Raw genomic sequence first — 16,256 nt, 5'->3', positions numbered from 1 at the left:
AACTCCTGACCTCAAATGATCTGCCTGCCTCAGCCTCCCAAAATGCTAGGATTACAGGTCACAAAACCTTTCTGAGCCTCCGTTTCTTCATCCATAGAACGAAAATAATAACTATGCTATTTGTCCTATTTGGTGAACAGCAAATGATGTAATATGAGTAGAAATGCTTTGCTGATCATCAAGGCAAAATAAATGTTAGTTATTTCTGGAGTTAATAATGATATCTTAACATTCATCATATGTTCTTTATCATCACTTTAACAATTGGTACCTGCCCTTTGGGCCTGCCCTAGGCCATCGTTATGATGGTCTTAGTGATGCCAGGGCCATACTGGAGCATATATCAATAGCCATTTTTAAGGGCTAATTCAAGTAAAGCCTGGAGGGACAGTTTTAGGTACCCTGGATAGACTTTATTCTGCTCTTAGAAGACTTTAAGATTTAAAAGAAAGAATGTCCATATCAATCAATCCCAATATTTATTTTTCTAGGTGCTAAGGGGACTCTAACATTATGTTATCACTGGAAATGACCTTATTAAAATCTAATTTCAGAGATAACTTATGGCACAAAAACATCTTGAGGACTTACCACGAAACGCACTATGCTAGTCTACGGCAAAGACAGATTCTCTGCCTTTTTGGGGGAATTTGATACCTGGTTAGGGAAATAAGATACACACACACACACACACACACACACACACACACACACAAATTCTGCTTTGCAATATGAGATAGTAAATAATAAATTCAAGTGAATGGTAGAAACAGTGATTACGATAGGAATTCTAAGAAGGGAGGGATCGCTGAGCTGTAGTGGTTAGAAAAAACATCTCAAAGAAAGTAGAATTTGAGGAGGATTTTGAAGGGTGAATAGAATTCTACTTGATGGAAAGGGAAAGGAAGAGTGTCTCAAGTCCTTGGATCCTGAATAAAAGTTTAGAAGGAGAAACCGTGATGTTGGTTGGATGAATATAAATTTGCATATCAGAGTGGACAGAGGTACAGCTGGAGATACAAATTAGGTTTAGATTTGAGACAGCCTTCAGTTTGAGGTCTCCACCAGAGGCAGAGGGGAACTATTAAGGTTTTTGAGGGTGAAGATTAAAATAATGTTTTAGTCATTGTAATCTGGTAATGATGTGTGGGGAGGAAAACAGGAAAGAGAGGCTGCATCAGAGAGGCCATTTAGGGAATACTGTAGTCTTCTGGGCATGAACCAGGGGACGATAATGGGAATGGAAAGGAAGGGCTGGATTTGATGATAACACAGAGAAAGGCAAGAAATAAAGAGGCATCTGCTAGAATTCAATTGTTCATCAATATATTTTGAGTTTCTATTTTATGTCACTGAAAACTTCATAAAGTTTATGATGGAAATAAGTCAAAGGGGGAAGGACAAGTTTAATCTTAGAAACATTAAATTTCAGATGACGGTGGACCCTGTAAGTAAGTTGTTGGAAGGATGGAAGATAAGGAGAGAGAATGGACTTGAAGTATTATTTGGGGCACTGTGGCAGAATCTGTTAGCTGTTTTCCAATATATGTTCCCTCCTTCACTCTTAGTAATAGAATCGTTAAATTTTAGCAGGGCATAGAGCCACCCAGAGTAAAGACTATATTTTCCTGCTTTCTTCTAGCTAACGTTGGTCATATGACTAAGTTCGGCCCAACAGAATAAAAATGAAAGTGTTGTATATGACTTCTATGTCTTTAAGAAGAGTGGGGAACCTGGTGTGGTGGCTCACATCTGCAATCCCAACACTTTGGGAGGCTGAGGCAGGTGGATCGCTTGAGCCCAGGAGTGCAAGACCAGCCTGGGTAACATGGCAAAACCATGTCTCTACAAAAAAGTACAAAAATTACCTGGGCATGATGGTGCACACGTGTAGTCCCAGCTGCCCAGGAGGGTGAGGTGAGAGGATCACCTGAGTCCGAGGGGGTCAAGGTTTCAGTGAGCCAAGACCACACCACTGCACTCCAGCCTGGGTGACAGAGTGAGACCCTGTCTCAGAAAAAAAACCAATAAATAAATGCATACATGAGGGAAATTTGCTGTTTTCATCTCTTCCTTGCTTTTGCAGGCCAGAAGGCCATGACAGCTGGATCTTAGACAAACATTCTGTGTCATGAGGAGGAAGCCAAATTCTGAGGATGGTGGAGCAGGAAGATAGAAGTCAGAACCCCAATGACCTTGTGAACTATTCTACCGACTGTGAACAGACAACTCCGGACTTTTTTACATGGGGAAGAAATAAACTTCTTTCTTGTTTAAGGCATTCTTATTTTAGTGTATCTGGTACTTACTGTAACACTGAAATTCAACGGGTTTAGAAATCATCCACAGAAATGGAGTGGGTGAAGGAGAGGAGGGTCATTCAGGAAGAGTAAGCCTGAAGTCTACGACTGAGCCTTGTAAGAGTGCTCACATTTATAGAAGAGGCACCATCAAAAGAAACACAATAGACCAAGCGGTAAGAGTGCAAGAGAGGCACCAATAATGGATGATATCACAGAGAGGAGAAAGAGTCTCAAGGAGGAGATTGCTACTGATGTCTAATGATTCAGTGTTCAATGGGATAACGACTGAAAATGGCCCTGGGTTTGCCTGTTACGAGGTTATTGATGGCCTTTGAGAATATAGTGCAAGTAAGACAACTTGATGGAAGGCCAGAGTCTAGGGGACTGACAGAGTAGGTGGTAAAGCGTGGAGGAAAAACTTGACACTGAAAGAAGGGTGATGAGATAGGACAGTAGCTAGAGGGTCAGATAAAACTAATTTATTTTCGTTTTAAAATAGAAGAGACTAGGGGTTGTGGGGGAGGTGCTAGGGAGGGTGAGCAGAGAGATGTCCCCAGTGGGCCTGCTCTAGGTTAGATGTTCCTGCCCATGGCCTCTCTGGAACTCCAGGTTTCCCTCTCATAGCACTTGCCACATCGTGTGGTGGTCATCAATCTGTGTGTGTTCTGGACACTGTGAATGACTTGAGTCCAGGGGCCTTGCCTTAAACCTCTGGTATACAGTACAGCACAAAATACACAGACCACTAATGCTTGTCATGGAACAAAAGATGGAAAGGAAAGGGCAGGCAGCGGAAGTTATAGGTTTAAGGAGGGTCACACCCTCACCTGAAGTGGAAAGGGGAGAGGAAAGGATGAGTGAAAGAGCAAAGGTATTTTGAGATGTTATTAAAGACGGTGATAGGAAGAGGCTGCTTGGTGATGTACAGTGAGCACAGATTTGAGCCACATGGGCTTGTTTTCAGGTTCAATACCTGGCATTTGCTGAGGCCTCATCTTACTTGACTACAAGATGGGCTATAATAATGCCTGCCTTATAGAGTTGTTTTGAGGACACATAGAAGGTGCTTAATACAGAGTGGATATTTTGGAATAGATAGGATAAAACGGAAGGCAATCATTATTGGTGGCCTTCATCTCTTCAGTAATGTAGGAGGGGAGACTATCTGCTAACAGTGAGGAGGCAAGAGTGGGACCAGCTAGGAGGTATACAGAGTAAAGGTGCAGATTTTGAATCTAGGAATATTTGAACCTAGCTGTGTTATCTTGAGAAAATTACTGAAATTCACTCTTCCTCAGGTGCCTCATCTGTAAAGCGTGGATAATTATTAAATGCAATTGCGAATGCCTGGCACATATAAATGGTAGTTGCTATTATTCTGGTGAATGTAAAAATTGGGAGGAAATGTTACTATAAGGAACACCACAGGGAGTCAACAAGAGATTGATGAAGGGGATCAAGTGTTTACTAAGTACCCTTGGGAGCCCGGCGAAGAAGCAGTAACCCACATTTACAACCTTTTCCAGTGTAATTTTGTGACCTTCCTATGCCAGAACACAAATGGGAAAGGTAGGAGAAAGGCCATACCTCCAGAGGAGAAACAAAAGCAAGAAAAGGCTGAAACCCTGGGGTGGAGGCTTAGATGGAGAAACCTGTTCACTGTGACTCTTAGGTAGCTATGGCAGAGAGGAAGCCCAGGACCCAGAGGACAGGATGACCAGTGTTGAAAGAGAGCACTGAGGACTGGTTGCTCACTGGAAGTTGACTTCCCCTCCTGGATTGGGCTGGGGCACCCTTCACAATGCAATACACCTTTCTGTGTCTAAGATGATAACCCTGTTTCCCTGGATGATCCTAGGTGTATGGGTGGATTTTACAAATGTACATTTCATGGTTAGGTAGCTCAAAGCCACTGACTAGAAGAAGACAACAGGGATCGTGAGAAAAAGAAGAATATTTGAAAAAACAACAAAAGAAAAAAAAAAAAAGGAAAGAATCAGAAACCCATATGAAGTATAAAGATTGATGGGGTATGAGGCTTTTAACTGGTGAGAGGAAAATTCTTCAAGGCTGGGCAAGCAAAACCTACGAAAGTGTTGGGTGGAATCCAAAGTCAAATACAGATGACAATGGAGAGGTCATTTATACCTAAAACCCCATAGTTCTCCTTAGATTCTATTAAAAATGAACACAGTGTACCCTTGGAGTTTGGGGAGCTCTCTATTCTCCTTTCATAACTTTTACCATCACTACTAGGCTCTGCCTGATCTGCCCCTACTTCTCTCCTACTCCAACCACATCAGCTCCGTCTGTTCTGTAAACAGGCCAAGGGCACTTTGCCTTAGAGCTTTTGCACCGTTGTTCTCCTCTTTTCCTACCACACTCTTTTCAGCAGCTCCTTACTTTGTTCAGGTTTTTGTCCCAACATCACCTCATTAGAAAGAGCTTTCCTGGTCACTGTGCCTAAAATAGCAATCCCCACCCCATCATTTCCTCTTGCCTTGCCTTGCTATCCTCTTCATTGTAGTTATCACCACTAAAGCATTGCCTGTGCATATTTATTGATTGTCTCCCAACCTATCCCCTCAATACACTGCTACTATAATGCAATCATCAAGAATGCAAGTCTTTGTTTCAATCACTACTGTTCCTCCAATAACTAGTGGATGATTATTAAATGTTTGTTGAAAAAATGAACACCAGCCTGGGTAACACAATGAGATCCCGTCTCTGTGAAAAAGAAAATAAAAAAAAATCAGTCAGGTGTGGTAATGCATGCCTGTAGTCTCAGCTACTTGGGAGGCTGAGACAGGAGGATCACTTGAGTCTAGGAAGTCAAGGCTGCCGTGAACCATGATTGTACTACTGCCCTCCAGCCTGGGTGACAGGGCAAGACTCTGTCTTTAAAAAAAAAAATTTTTTTCTTGCAACTGACTCAATTATCCTTTTCTGACAATAGAAAAACAAGGCAGAAAATCTCAGCAAGAGAAAGAGTGAGGGCAAGAGAGGACTCTTTACTGATCTCTGGGTCTTGATGTGAAAGGTCAAGTATTTAAACTGATTATTAACAAGAAGCAGATGGCTAACTGCAACTTCTTTCTATATTCTATATTGTTTGTGAAGAAAATTTTTTAGATCCACAGAATGGGGACCCACAGCATAGTTAGTAAAATTGTCCTGAACCAGGGATTAGGAAACACATTTGAGTCAAGGGTCTGTTGTTGACTAGCTAAATGACCATGAATGTCACTTACTTGCTAAGTCTGAGGGTTCTAGTTAGTAAAAGAAATAAAACAGAGCTGTCCTGCCACTTTGAGGAATTATGAGGATTAAATGACACGAGAGTGCTCTCAAGTGTGTGTACTAATGGAGAAGAGTCTAGTGGTTCCAAGGGGAGCCTTGCCTTGTGGAGTCACCTGTGTGGCACAATGAGTTAGTCACTGAGACCTAGGCTGCCTGGGCTAGAATCCTGGCTCTGTCAGGGACTGTCCATGAACCCTAGGGAAAGTCAGTAACCTCTCTGTGCCTCAGTTTCCCTAATTTTAAAATGAAGGTAATATTAGCACATTAGTGAAGGTAATAGTAGCACAATATTTGACCTCATAAGAATATTATGAGGGTTAAATGAGTTGATATTTGTAGACCTCTTAGAAGAGTGCCTGGCGTATGCTTGGCACTACAGGTGTTTGCTATGTAAAACAAATAAACATCTTCAAAGAGACTAAAATAACACCTTAGACAGCTATGAAGGGAAAAATTAGAGTTAGAGTATTGGGGAGATGTTAAAGTGAGCAAGTAGCTATTAATAAGAGTGGAAATGGGGAAGACTGTACTGTTGCTTAACAGACACTTCCACCCCCTTACTTTCTTAGGATCCTCCAGATAAACATTTCTTGTCCTTTTTTTTTTTGTGGCACTAGCTAAACTTCCCCTCTCTTCTCCACCCACTGCTTCCTAGAGTCAAAAAGTGGGGGTGAAACATCGCTGAGTATTGTAGATCTGGGAGAGTGACCAGAGGTAGCTTTAGCATGTGGTACCCAGAAGACAATCCATTATAACTGTTCTCATTGAGTGAAGGGACATAGAGGGAAAGAGGAAGCACAGGGCTGGGCAGCCAGAAATTTTGTGTCATTCTCCAAAGCAACGGAAAGTCCTTGATCATGAGGTTTTAAGAAAAAGGAACCTACTACCCCCATGCAATATACGTTGTTTTCCCCTGGGAGTTTTACTTTATATCACCTTTATTGGGATTTAGGTTTACTTGAATCGGTTCCTCCAAAACACACACACAAACACATACACAGACACACACACAGACACACACACACACACACACACACACACACACAATCTCAAAACAGACATGAGATCACGGCCCATCCACTGTTTTAACATTGCTGCCTTCTATTAGTGGGTACTTGAACATTGAGTATAACAAAGGAAACATGAGTACCTAGTCAGTTTCACCTATATCAGCCCCCAACTGATTGCTCATACCTCCTTCCAAGTTTCACATAGACGAGCCCAGTGATTTCCAAACTTACAGGTCCATCCCTCTCCTAAGGTCCAAGACAAGAAAGGTTTGATTTAGGAATACTTCAGTAGCCTGAATGGCTTGGCACTGACCATCAGGCTCCTGTTGTGAAGGTGCTCTGGCTGCCTTGTTGGACTCCATATTGATCTCCAGGACTGCTTCAGCAGTTGGAGCTGACAAGGTAGGCCTCCACTACCTTCCACTGAAGGCCTGAGTTATTACAGGGGGAACAGCTTCCCACCCTCTGTTTGGAAGCTGGGTATTTGATAACCAGTTTTACCCATATATAATATATTTCCATTTCTATAACTGGATTTCTGCTTTTGAGCCTTTTCTGAATGTCTATGTAGTTGTCTGCTTACATCTCATTCTAATACAGAGGCCTTGTCCTTTTCTTGAAGACCCCATGACGCAAGGACTTCAGATCAGTGGCAGTTTGTTTTGTCAGCATACTTCCACAGGTATGCTTCCTGCCTTTGAGACCCAGGATGATGGTTGGGGTGCAGTTACCCACAGTGAGTCCACTCATTTCTTGGAATTTTAAGTCTCAACTGCTGAAATGCCCATGACCATGTTCAACATCCAACAGGAAATCAACATCATGTTGATATTGGACTTTCATTTGTTTAAAGAAACTAATTCAAATCACATTTGAATAATATTAAAGTGAATGATATTTGAAACATGTCTGGAGATGGTTATTTGCTTGGGTATTCTGCCTCACTGCCCTGCCTAAACTTCTGTTATTGGCAAGGACCTGCCAGCAGCTCCTTCTTCCTCTGTGGGTGAGTTAAGAGAAAGGCACAGCTTCTATCCAAATAATCCTGTCTTGACAGAACTAAATAAATCATCACTCTTTACTGCCATATTCCCAAACATTAATAGTGGGGAGAGTAATTTACTCCACTTCAGCATCAAAGTGGGTGGAGGCAGCATGACTCCGAGGTTAAGTCTAATGACTCTGAAGTTTAAATTCTATTTCTTTCATTCTTTGGTTAAATGACCTTTGACTCTCTGTGTATCAATGCTTTCATCTGTGTATGCACACATAAACAGTACCTATCTCATAGTGTGTTGTAAGGATTAAACAAAATAATAACTGTAGACTACTTAGAGTAATGCCAAATATGCAGTGATTGCTCCATAAATGGTTATTTATTACTATTACTGATGGGAGACAAGACAGGGAGTTGAATAAATAGAAATAGGAATGGGGCAGAGAAAAGGAAAACTTAAGAGTGTGAGACAGAATATGTGGAGGGGATGGGCAAGGATTAAAACTGGTGGACTCCTCTATCTCCTACCCCCAGAGTGGGAGTGTCTCCTAGGGTATGTGGAGAGACAGTCAGAGTCATGGTGTTTCCAAAGTCATGATCAGAAAGTTGACATCAGAGCATAAGACTGTGAATTTTGACTCAGAGAAAACTTTTCCAACATAGAACAGTCATAAGTTTGCACACTCAGACTTTCCTTATGTCGGTAATTTCTGAGGGGAAATGGGGGTTTCTCCCTGCATCTCTCCACTGCTTCTCAGCCTCTTCAACTGCTCTGAATTCCAGGGAAATGCATAAAGTGTAGACTCCTAAGCCCAATACTGAATGTAAGGGACTACCTCTACCAGGAACAGCAGCAGGAGGAATTCAGGGTATACTTTTATGCTCAGAAAAGTTTGCAGAATAATCCTTAAGAGGCAAACATGTAATTCAGTAAAGGTAGACAGTACGTAAAAAGTACTCCTGGCTTTACTTTTATAAAACAAGCTCCCATTCCCCTTTCATGGATCCTTAATGAAATGAGTATCTCACTCCTAGTTTCCTTTTCCAGAACCCCGATAAACCAACACCTAAGCTCAAACTCCCACCACCTTTTCTCCTGTTTATATTCCTTGGACAATTCCCTGGCAGAGGAGTCCTGCCCAGGATCTCTGTGTGGTAAAGCCATGGCTCTTCCTAATAATGCATGAAAAGCGAGTGTGAAAAACAGCAGCATTAGCTAATATCTGTTAAGCATTTAATATATTTAGGTACTATGCCAAGTGTTATACATGCATTATCATCATTTTGATTCTCAAAACAATTCTACTGTATTAATACCCTCCCCATTTTGAAGCTGAAACAAGAGTCAGAGGAGGAATATAACTTCCTCTAGGTCACAAAACTCATAAGCAATTCACTACTAGCTGCTTTGACAACTTTATTTCAGTTTCGGTAGATGAAAGAAGTGTATCCTAGAGCTACCTTTTATTTTAGTAGGTGTTAAGCTTTTGAAGAGCATCAAGAATTTGAAAGCAATGAGTGAAGGGGTCAGGTGGAGCAGAAAGAAGATCCAATGGGATTGGGATTAACCTTGGGATTAGAAAAACCAATGTATATTTCCAGCTCTACCAATTTAGGTAGTGAAATTTCAGGTGAATTTTTTAACCCCTGAATCTTAGTTTATTATTTTTCTTGCATAACGAGATTAATAACATCTATCTTTCCCATCTCAATGGTTTTCATATGGATAACATAAAAATGTAGGCATAAACATCATAGAATGTTTTGCAAATTAAGTGGTATCAAATGCTACCTTGTCTAATCTCTCTCTGGAAGACTAAGGACATCCCTAGTACCAACTTTTCCTCATCTACTTGCATTTTCTGTCTGTCATTCTAGAGCGACCAGCAGAGGCTCCAAAAATTTGGTCTGACTAGTGGTTACAATCTCCATGAAGTTCAAATTAAAGGAGCCATAGCTTGAAATGGCCAAGGGAACCAGAGAGATCACGGTGCATTGATTTTACCTTTTTCAGAAATTCCTAATGTACTAGGTTCCCAGGGTTCTAACTCACGCCAGAATTTTGCTAGTGTATTTTCAGAACTGGCAAGAGATACCAGAAGTAGATTTAGAAGTTCCAAACATAGTAAATTTCTGTTAGACAGAGCAGTTGTTTGTATTTAATGAGATAATATGTACAATGACACAGCACTCCCAGAACTGTGTTGTTATAATTTCCTTTGTACCAATAGCAATCAATATTCATGTTGTTCTTTTAGTTTACTGTTATGCCATAAATGAGAAAAATAAGGTTTTAAATTCAAGTTCTCCAATTCTTTTTTGAGACTATTTGTAAGAAATGGGATAATAATCTCTTCCTCATTTATTTTAGACTTTCTTGAGGATAAAAGCAGAGTAATAGCTCTAACTGTGCTTTGAAAATAAAGGGAGTTTATAGAGATGAGGCTCCACAATGATAATGATGAGTCATCCATCACTCTAACCTGATAGAACAATCAACTATAATTAGGAAAGACATTTTCTCCCTCAAACACCATCACAGTTGAATGCCAAGAAAAGACTGCTTGTAAGTCATTCAAGCTTTTAGATGATCTTTCTTTTGCCAGGCTTTGTAGGTGGGTTTACCAAGTGCTGATTCCTCTGAGAAGGTTTTGCCTCAGACCTTAGGAAACTGAGATCTCCAAAACTAGATAAAACTCAGAAATATAAACTTTAAAGCTGAGAAACACTTAGGTTTGAATTTTAAGTCTCTCCCCAGCCAGTTGCATCCTGTTGAGTACAGTAGATACTGAGACCCAGGGTGTTCTGTTAAACACAGATCAAAAAGACAGTTCAATATCTTCCTTAAGGGTAATTTTTAAAACTTTATGGAAAACCAGGAGCGGATCAGCAAGGGTCAGAACTCACAGGTTTGCAGGCAAAGGAGCAAGATCCATAGGTGGTGCTGAGCCATCTCTCTCAGGGTCTAACCTTCTGCGGAAAAGCACGGCACTGTTCTAGCAGAGTCAGTTTCACTTGAGTTTTCTTCCTCCTTTTTATAACCACGTTTAAGAAAGGAAGTGCAAGTTAACTGATTTAGTTAACATTGGTCTTTGTATTACTGTGCTAGTTTTTTCCAATTTAAAGTGCCTAGCATTAATTATTTATTCAACAAATATTTATTGTGTGCCTACTATGTGCCAGGCACTCTTCTGGGTGTTGGCAATATACAGAGCAACAAAGCAATCAATCACCCTCCTTTCATGGAGTTTATACTCTTTTTTGGAGTAATCAACAACTAAACAAGCAATTCCAACATAATGTAATAAGTGTTACAAGAGGAAAAATACAGGGAACTATGAGAGGAATAGGGGCATCTAACTCAGGCTAAGAAAAGTTGGAGTAGGCTTCCTGAAGAAACTGACAACCAACCAAGGCTCGAAGAATCAATTACTATTATTAGGTGAATGGTGGTGGGGGATATGGAAGAGGAAAAATGTTTTGACGTATGATAGGAGATTAAAAATTGTAGCAATTAAAATTATATAATTATAGTTATATAAAATGATCACAAATACATGATTATGTATATAATCAACATGTCATATTATTTAATATAATCAATATTAAGTATTATATTAATAATATATAATTATATTTATATATGGTACCATAATATGTAATTATATAATACATTAATACATAATATAATATAACTATATATATAATTATGTATAATTCCATGATATCATCATGAAACATTATGATTATGATCACACCTTATTAGGGACACAAAAGTGTTTGATAAAATTAAAGTTGAAAGAGATTTTAGACTATTGAATCTATTTTGCAGATGGAGAAACTGGCTCAGGAGGAGAGGAAGTGACCTTTCCCTATATCACACAGTGAATTAGTGAACTGAAGTAAAAGCCAGCAAGTGTCACTTGGCAAAGACTGTGGCTCCTGGTCATGAGAGACAGCAGGTGCAGAGGCATGCTTAGGTGGAACTGAGCTAGATGTAACAGGACTATTTCTTGTAGAGGGTCTTCATCCTGGTTAATAAGAATACGAGTGATTGTGTAATGTGTGTATGGGAGACGTTGTCTGGGAATGGTGATAGTAATGAATATTTGTGCCCAGAAGCTAAGCAGTTTGACCCAGCTGTTTTGGGGAGTAATGGGAAGGCTGAGGACACTACCCCTGAGACCTGGGGGATGTGTACAGCTTTTTTTTTTGACTGAGATGAGTCCTCATGCCAGGTAGCTCATTCCTAGGTAACCTGGGCCTCTAGAGTCACTCATTAAATAATCTTGCTGATCATCTCCCATATATACTTACATAATACTGCATATAGTTGACCCTTAAACAATGCAGGGGTTTGGAGTGCTGTCCCTTCAAACAGTCGAAAGTCCATGCATAACTTTTGACATCCCTAAACTCAACTACTAATAGCCTACTGTTGACTGGAAGCCTTGCCAACAACACAGTTGATTAACACATATTCTATGTGTCATATGTATTATTTACCATATTCTTGCAGAAAAGTAAGCTAGAGAAAATAAAATGGTATTAAGAAAATCATAATGAAGACAAAATATGTTTACTGTTCATTCAGTGGAATTAGATGATCATAAAGGTCTTTATCCTCATCATCTTCATGTTAAGTAGGCTAAGGAGGAGAAGGATAAGGAGGAGTTGATCTTGCTGTCTCAGGGATGACAGAGGAAGAAGAGATAGAGGTCGAGAAGGTGGAAGAGACAGGCATAGTCGGTGTAACTTTTCAGGAATACATTTAATTTTGTCTGACTTTTTTGTTTGTTCATTTCTCTAAAATGTTTCTATATGGTGCCCCTTCTTACTTCTACCATTTGTTTTAGTTTTAGTGCCTGTATCATACCATAGAAGGGCCTATGTCATAAAAGAAGTTAAAAAGCAGTCCCGAATAGTCAGAAGCCTTCTGCCAGACTGTCTAATGTCAGCTTGTTTTCTGGCACTGCTGCTTCTATGTCTTCTTCCTCATTGTTTGATCCTGGCTTAGAAGCATTCTTCTCCATCAAATCGTCTTCCGTTAATTCCTCTGGTGTGGTGTCTATTCGCTCTTGAATTTTGACAAGATCTATTTCTCGAAACCCTTTACCCCACCTTTTTTTTTTTTTTTTTTTTTTTGGCATATCCACAATATCTTTCATAATTTCCTTGATTAGCTCTGTCATAAATCCTGTGAAGTCACGCACAACATTTGGACACAGTTTTCTCAAGCAGAGTTTATTGTCTCAGGCTTAACGGCTTTCACCACTTTTTCTACAACAATGATGGCATCTTTAATGATGTAATCTTTCTAGACTTTCATGGTGGCCCTCTCCTGGGGTTCTCTTCCAAGGCATTGACAATCCTTTCCATAGAGTACGTGTATAATGAGCCTTAAAGGTCCTTATGACCCTCTGTTCTAAAGGCTGAATTAGAAACATGTTTGGGGACAAGTATATGATTTCAGTGCCTTTGCTGTTGAACTCATGGGGCTCTGGGTGGCCAGGGGCACTGTCCAATATCAAAATAACTTTAAAAGGCAGTCCCTTACCGGCAAGGTATTTCCTGACTTCAATCACAAGGTATTGATGAAACCAATCCAGGAAAAGTGTTCTTGTTGTCCAGGCTTCCTTGTGGTACAATCAAAACACTGGCTGCTGGTGTTTATCTTTTCACTTCAAGGCTCAAGAGTTAGCAGATTTATAGATAAGGGCAGTTGTGATCATAAACTCAACTGCATTTGCACAAAACAGTAGAGTTATCTAGCCCTTTCTGCCTTAAATCCTGATGCTACCTTCTCTTCCTTACTAATACATGTCCTTTGTGGCGTTTCGCCATCCACCCACCCACCCCCACAGAATAGAGCACATTCATCTGCATTAAAAACCTGCTCAGGCAGGTATCTTTTCTCCACAAGGATTTTCTTAATGGTGTTTGGGAACTCATCTGCTGCCTCTTGATCAGCAAGAAGCTGCTTCTCTTGTTATCTTGACATTTTTAAGCCAAGCCTCTTTCTAAATCATCAAACCATCCTTTGCTGGCATTAAATTCTCCAGCTTTAGATCCTTCGCCTTCCTTTTGCTTTGTCATATAACAACTTTGCTTTTTCTTGAAACAAACTCGAGTCTATAGATATGCCTTTTTTATAGCCTCATTTTCAAATGAGATTAAAAGGACATTTCACAAAAAATACATGGTTTTTGAACCTGTTGGTGTAGTTGCAGAGATGGCTTCACAAATTCCCTTTTTCCACAATGGTCCTTACACTGGATTATTTTATCTAGAAATGGCAGGCAACAGCAACTATAGTTGCAGACTCCAATTTATGGTACATACCAAGCAATTCAAGTTTTTCTTGTCATGTCATGACTTTTCTCTGCTTCTTGGGAGCAATTCCAGCATCACTAGTGGTACTTTGTATGGGTCCTGTGGTTTTTATTCAAGGCTTATGATATTGCACTAAACATGACAAAAAATTAATGCAAGAACTGGCCAGGCATGGTGGCTCATGCCTGTAATCCCAGTACTTTGGGAGGCCAAGGCGGGCAGATCACGAGATCAGGAGATCGAGACCATCCTGGCTAACGTGGTGAAAGCCCATCTCTACTAGAAATACAAAAAATTAGCTGGGCATGGTGGAATGCGCCTGTAGTCCCAGCTACTCGGGAGGCAGGAGAATTGCTTGAACCCAGGAGGTGGAGGTTACAGTGAGTCAAGATCACACCATTGCATTCCAGCCTAGGCGACAGAGCTAGACTCTGTTTCAAAACTTAAAAAAAAGCAAGAACTGAGAGAAGTCAATTCTCATTTCTCTCAGTTCCTGTATATTTTTGTTTATGGTGATATGTAATTTACTGGAGAGACCAATTTCTTATATGGAAATGGTATTACAAGATTTTTTAATACTGTGTATTTTATTTTACATTTATGTAACTTAATTTTTTATTATTCTACTTTAAGTTCTGGGTTACATGTGCAGAACGTGCAGTTCTGTTACATAGGTATACATGTGCCATGGTGGTTTGCTGCATCCATCCACCTGTCACCTATATTAGGTATTTCTCCTAATGCTATCCTTCCCCTAGCCCCCCTCAACCCCCACAGGCCCCAGTGTGTGATGTTCTCCTCCCTGTGTCCTCCCTGTGTCCATGTGTTCTCATTGTGCAACCCCCACTTATGAGTGAGAACATGAGGTGTTTAGTTTTCTGATGTTGTGATAGTTTGATGAGAATGATGGTTTCCAGATTCATCTATGTCCCTACAAAGGACATGAACTCATTCTTTTTTATGTCTGCATAGTATTCCATAGTGTATATCTGCCACATTTTCTTAATCCAGTATGTCATTGATGGACATTTGGGTTGGTTCCAAGTCTTTGCTATTGTGAATAGTGCCACAACAAACATACATGTCATGTGTCTTTATCATAGATTGATTTCTAATCCTTTGGATATATGCCCAGTAATGGGATTGCTGGACCAAATGGTATTTCTAGTTCTAGATCCTTTAGGAATTGCCACACTGTCTTTCACAATGGTTGAACTAATTTACACTTCCACCAACAGTGTAAAAGTGTTCCTATTTTTCCATAACCTCTCCAGCATCTGTTGTTTCCTGACTTTTTAATGATCGCCATTCTAACTGGTGTGAGGTGGTCTCTTTGTGGTTTTCATTTGCATTTCTCTAATGACCAGTGATGATGAGCATTTTTTCATACATCTGTTGGCTGCATAGATGTCTTCTTTTGAAAAGTGTCTGTTCATATCCTTTGCCCATTTTTTGATGGGGTTGTTGACTTTTTTCTTGTAAATTTTTTTTTTGGTTCCATATGAAGTTTAAAGTAGTTTTTTCTAATTCTGTGTGTGAAGAAAGTCAGTGGTAGTTTGATAGGGAGAGCCTTGAATCTATAAATTACTTCGGGCAGTAAGGCCATTTTCATGATATTGATTCTTCCTATCCATGAGCATGCAATGTTTTTCTATTTGTTTATGTCTTCTCTTACTTCCTTGAGCAGTGATTTTTGAAGAGGTACTTCATATCCCTTGTAAGTTGGATTCCTAAGTATTTTATTCTCTTTGTAGCAATTGTGAATGGGAGTTCACTCATGATTTGGCTCTCTGTTTGTCTGTTATTGGTGTATAGGAATGCTTGTCATTTTTGCACATTGATTTTGTATCCTGAGACTTTGCTGAAGTTGCTTATCAGCTTAAGGAGATTTTGGGCTGAGACAATGGGGTTTTCTCAATATACAATCATGTCATCTGCAAACAGAGACAATTTGACTTCCTCTCTTCCTATTTGAATATGCTATATTTCTTTCTCTTGCCTGATTGCCCTGGTGAGAACTTCCAATACTATATTGAATAGGAGTGGTGAGAGAGGGTGTCCCTGCCTTGTGCCAGTTTTCAAACGGAATGCTTCCATTTTTTCCCCATTCAGTATGATATTGGCTGTGGGTTTGTCATAAAGAGCTCTTGTTATTTTGAGATATGTTCAATTAATATCTAGTTTATTGAGAGTTTTTAGCATGAAAGGCTGTTGAATTTTTTTTAAGGCCTTTTCTGCATCTATTGCAATAATCATGTGGTTTTTGTCATTGGTTCTGTTTATGTGATGGATTACGTTTATTGATTTCCA

The 16,256-nt window shown here is 39.9% G+C and overlaps 1 protein-coding gene across 2 annotated transcripts in view; it reads right to left on the bottom strand.

Moving 5' to 3' along the window:
• Window positions 1-10,645, bottom strand: part of CD84 (CD84 molecule) — a 38,780-nt gene extending 28,135 nt beyond the window's left edge. For both annotated transcript variants that reach the window (XM_017864877.1, XM_017864878.1), the window contains exon 1: window positions 10,521-10,645. In XM_017864877.1, coding sequence (XP_017720366.1) covers window positions 10,521-10,566 — 46 coding nt within the window. In that variant the 5' untranslated portion in view covers window positions 10,567-10,645. The remainder of the gene's footprint in view (window positions 1-10,520) is intronic.
• Window positions 10,646-16,256: the final 5,611 nt, after the last annotated feature.

The sequence above is a fragment of the Rhinopithecus bieti genome, unplaced genomic scaffold (genome assembly GCF_001698545.2).
Source record: "Rhinopithecus bieti isolate Rb0 unplaced genomic scaffold, ASM169854v2 scaffold_77291, whole genome shotgun sequence".
NCBI lineage: Eukaryota > Metazoa > Chordata > Mammalia > Primates > Cercopithecidae > Rhinopithecus > Rhinopithecus bieti.
The sequence above is the reverse complement of the archived record's forward strand: the minus strand, read 5'-3'. Positions and strand labels throughout refer to the sequence as shown.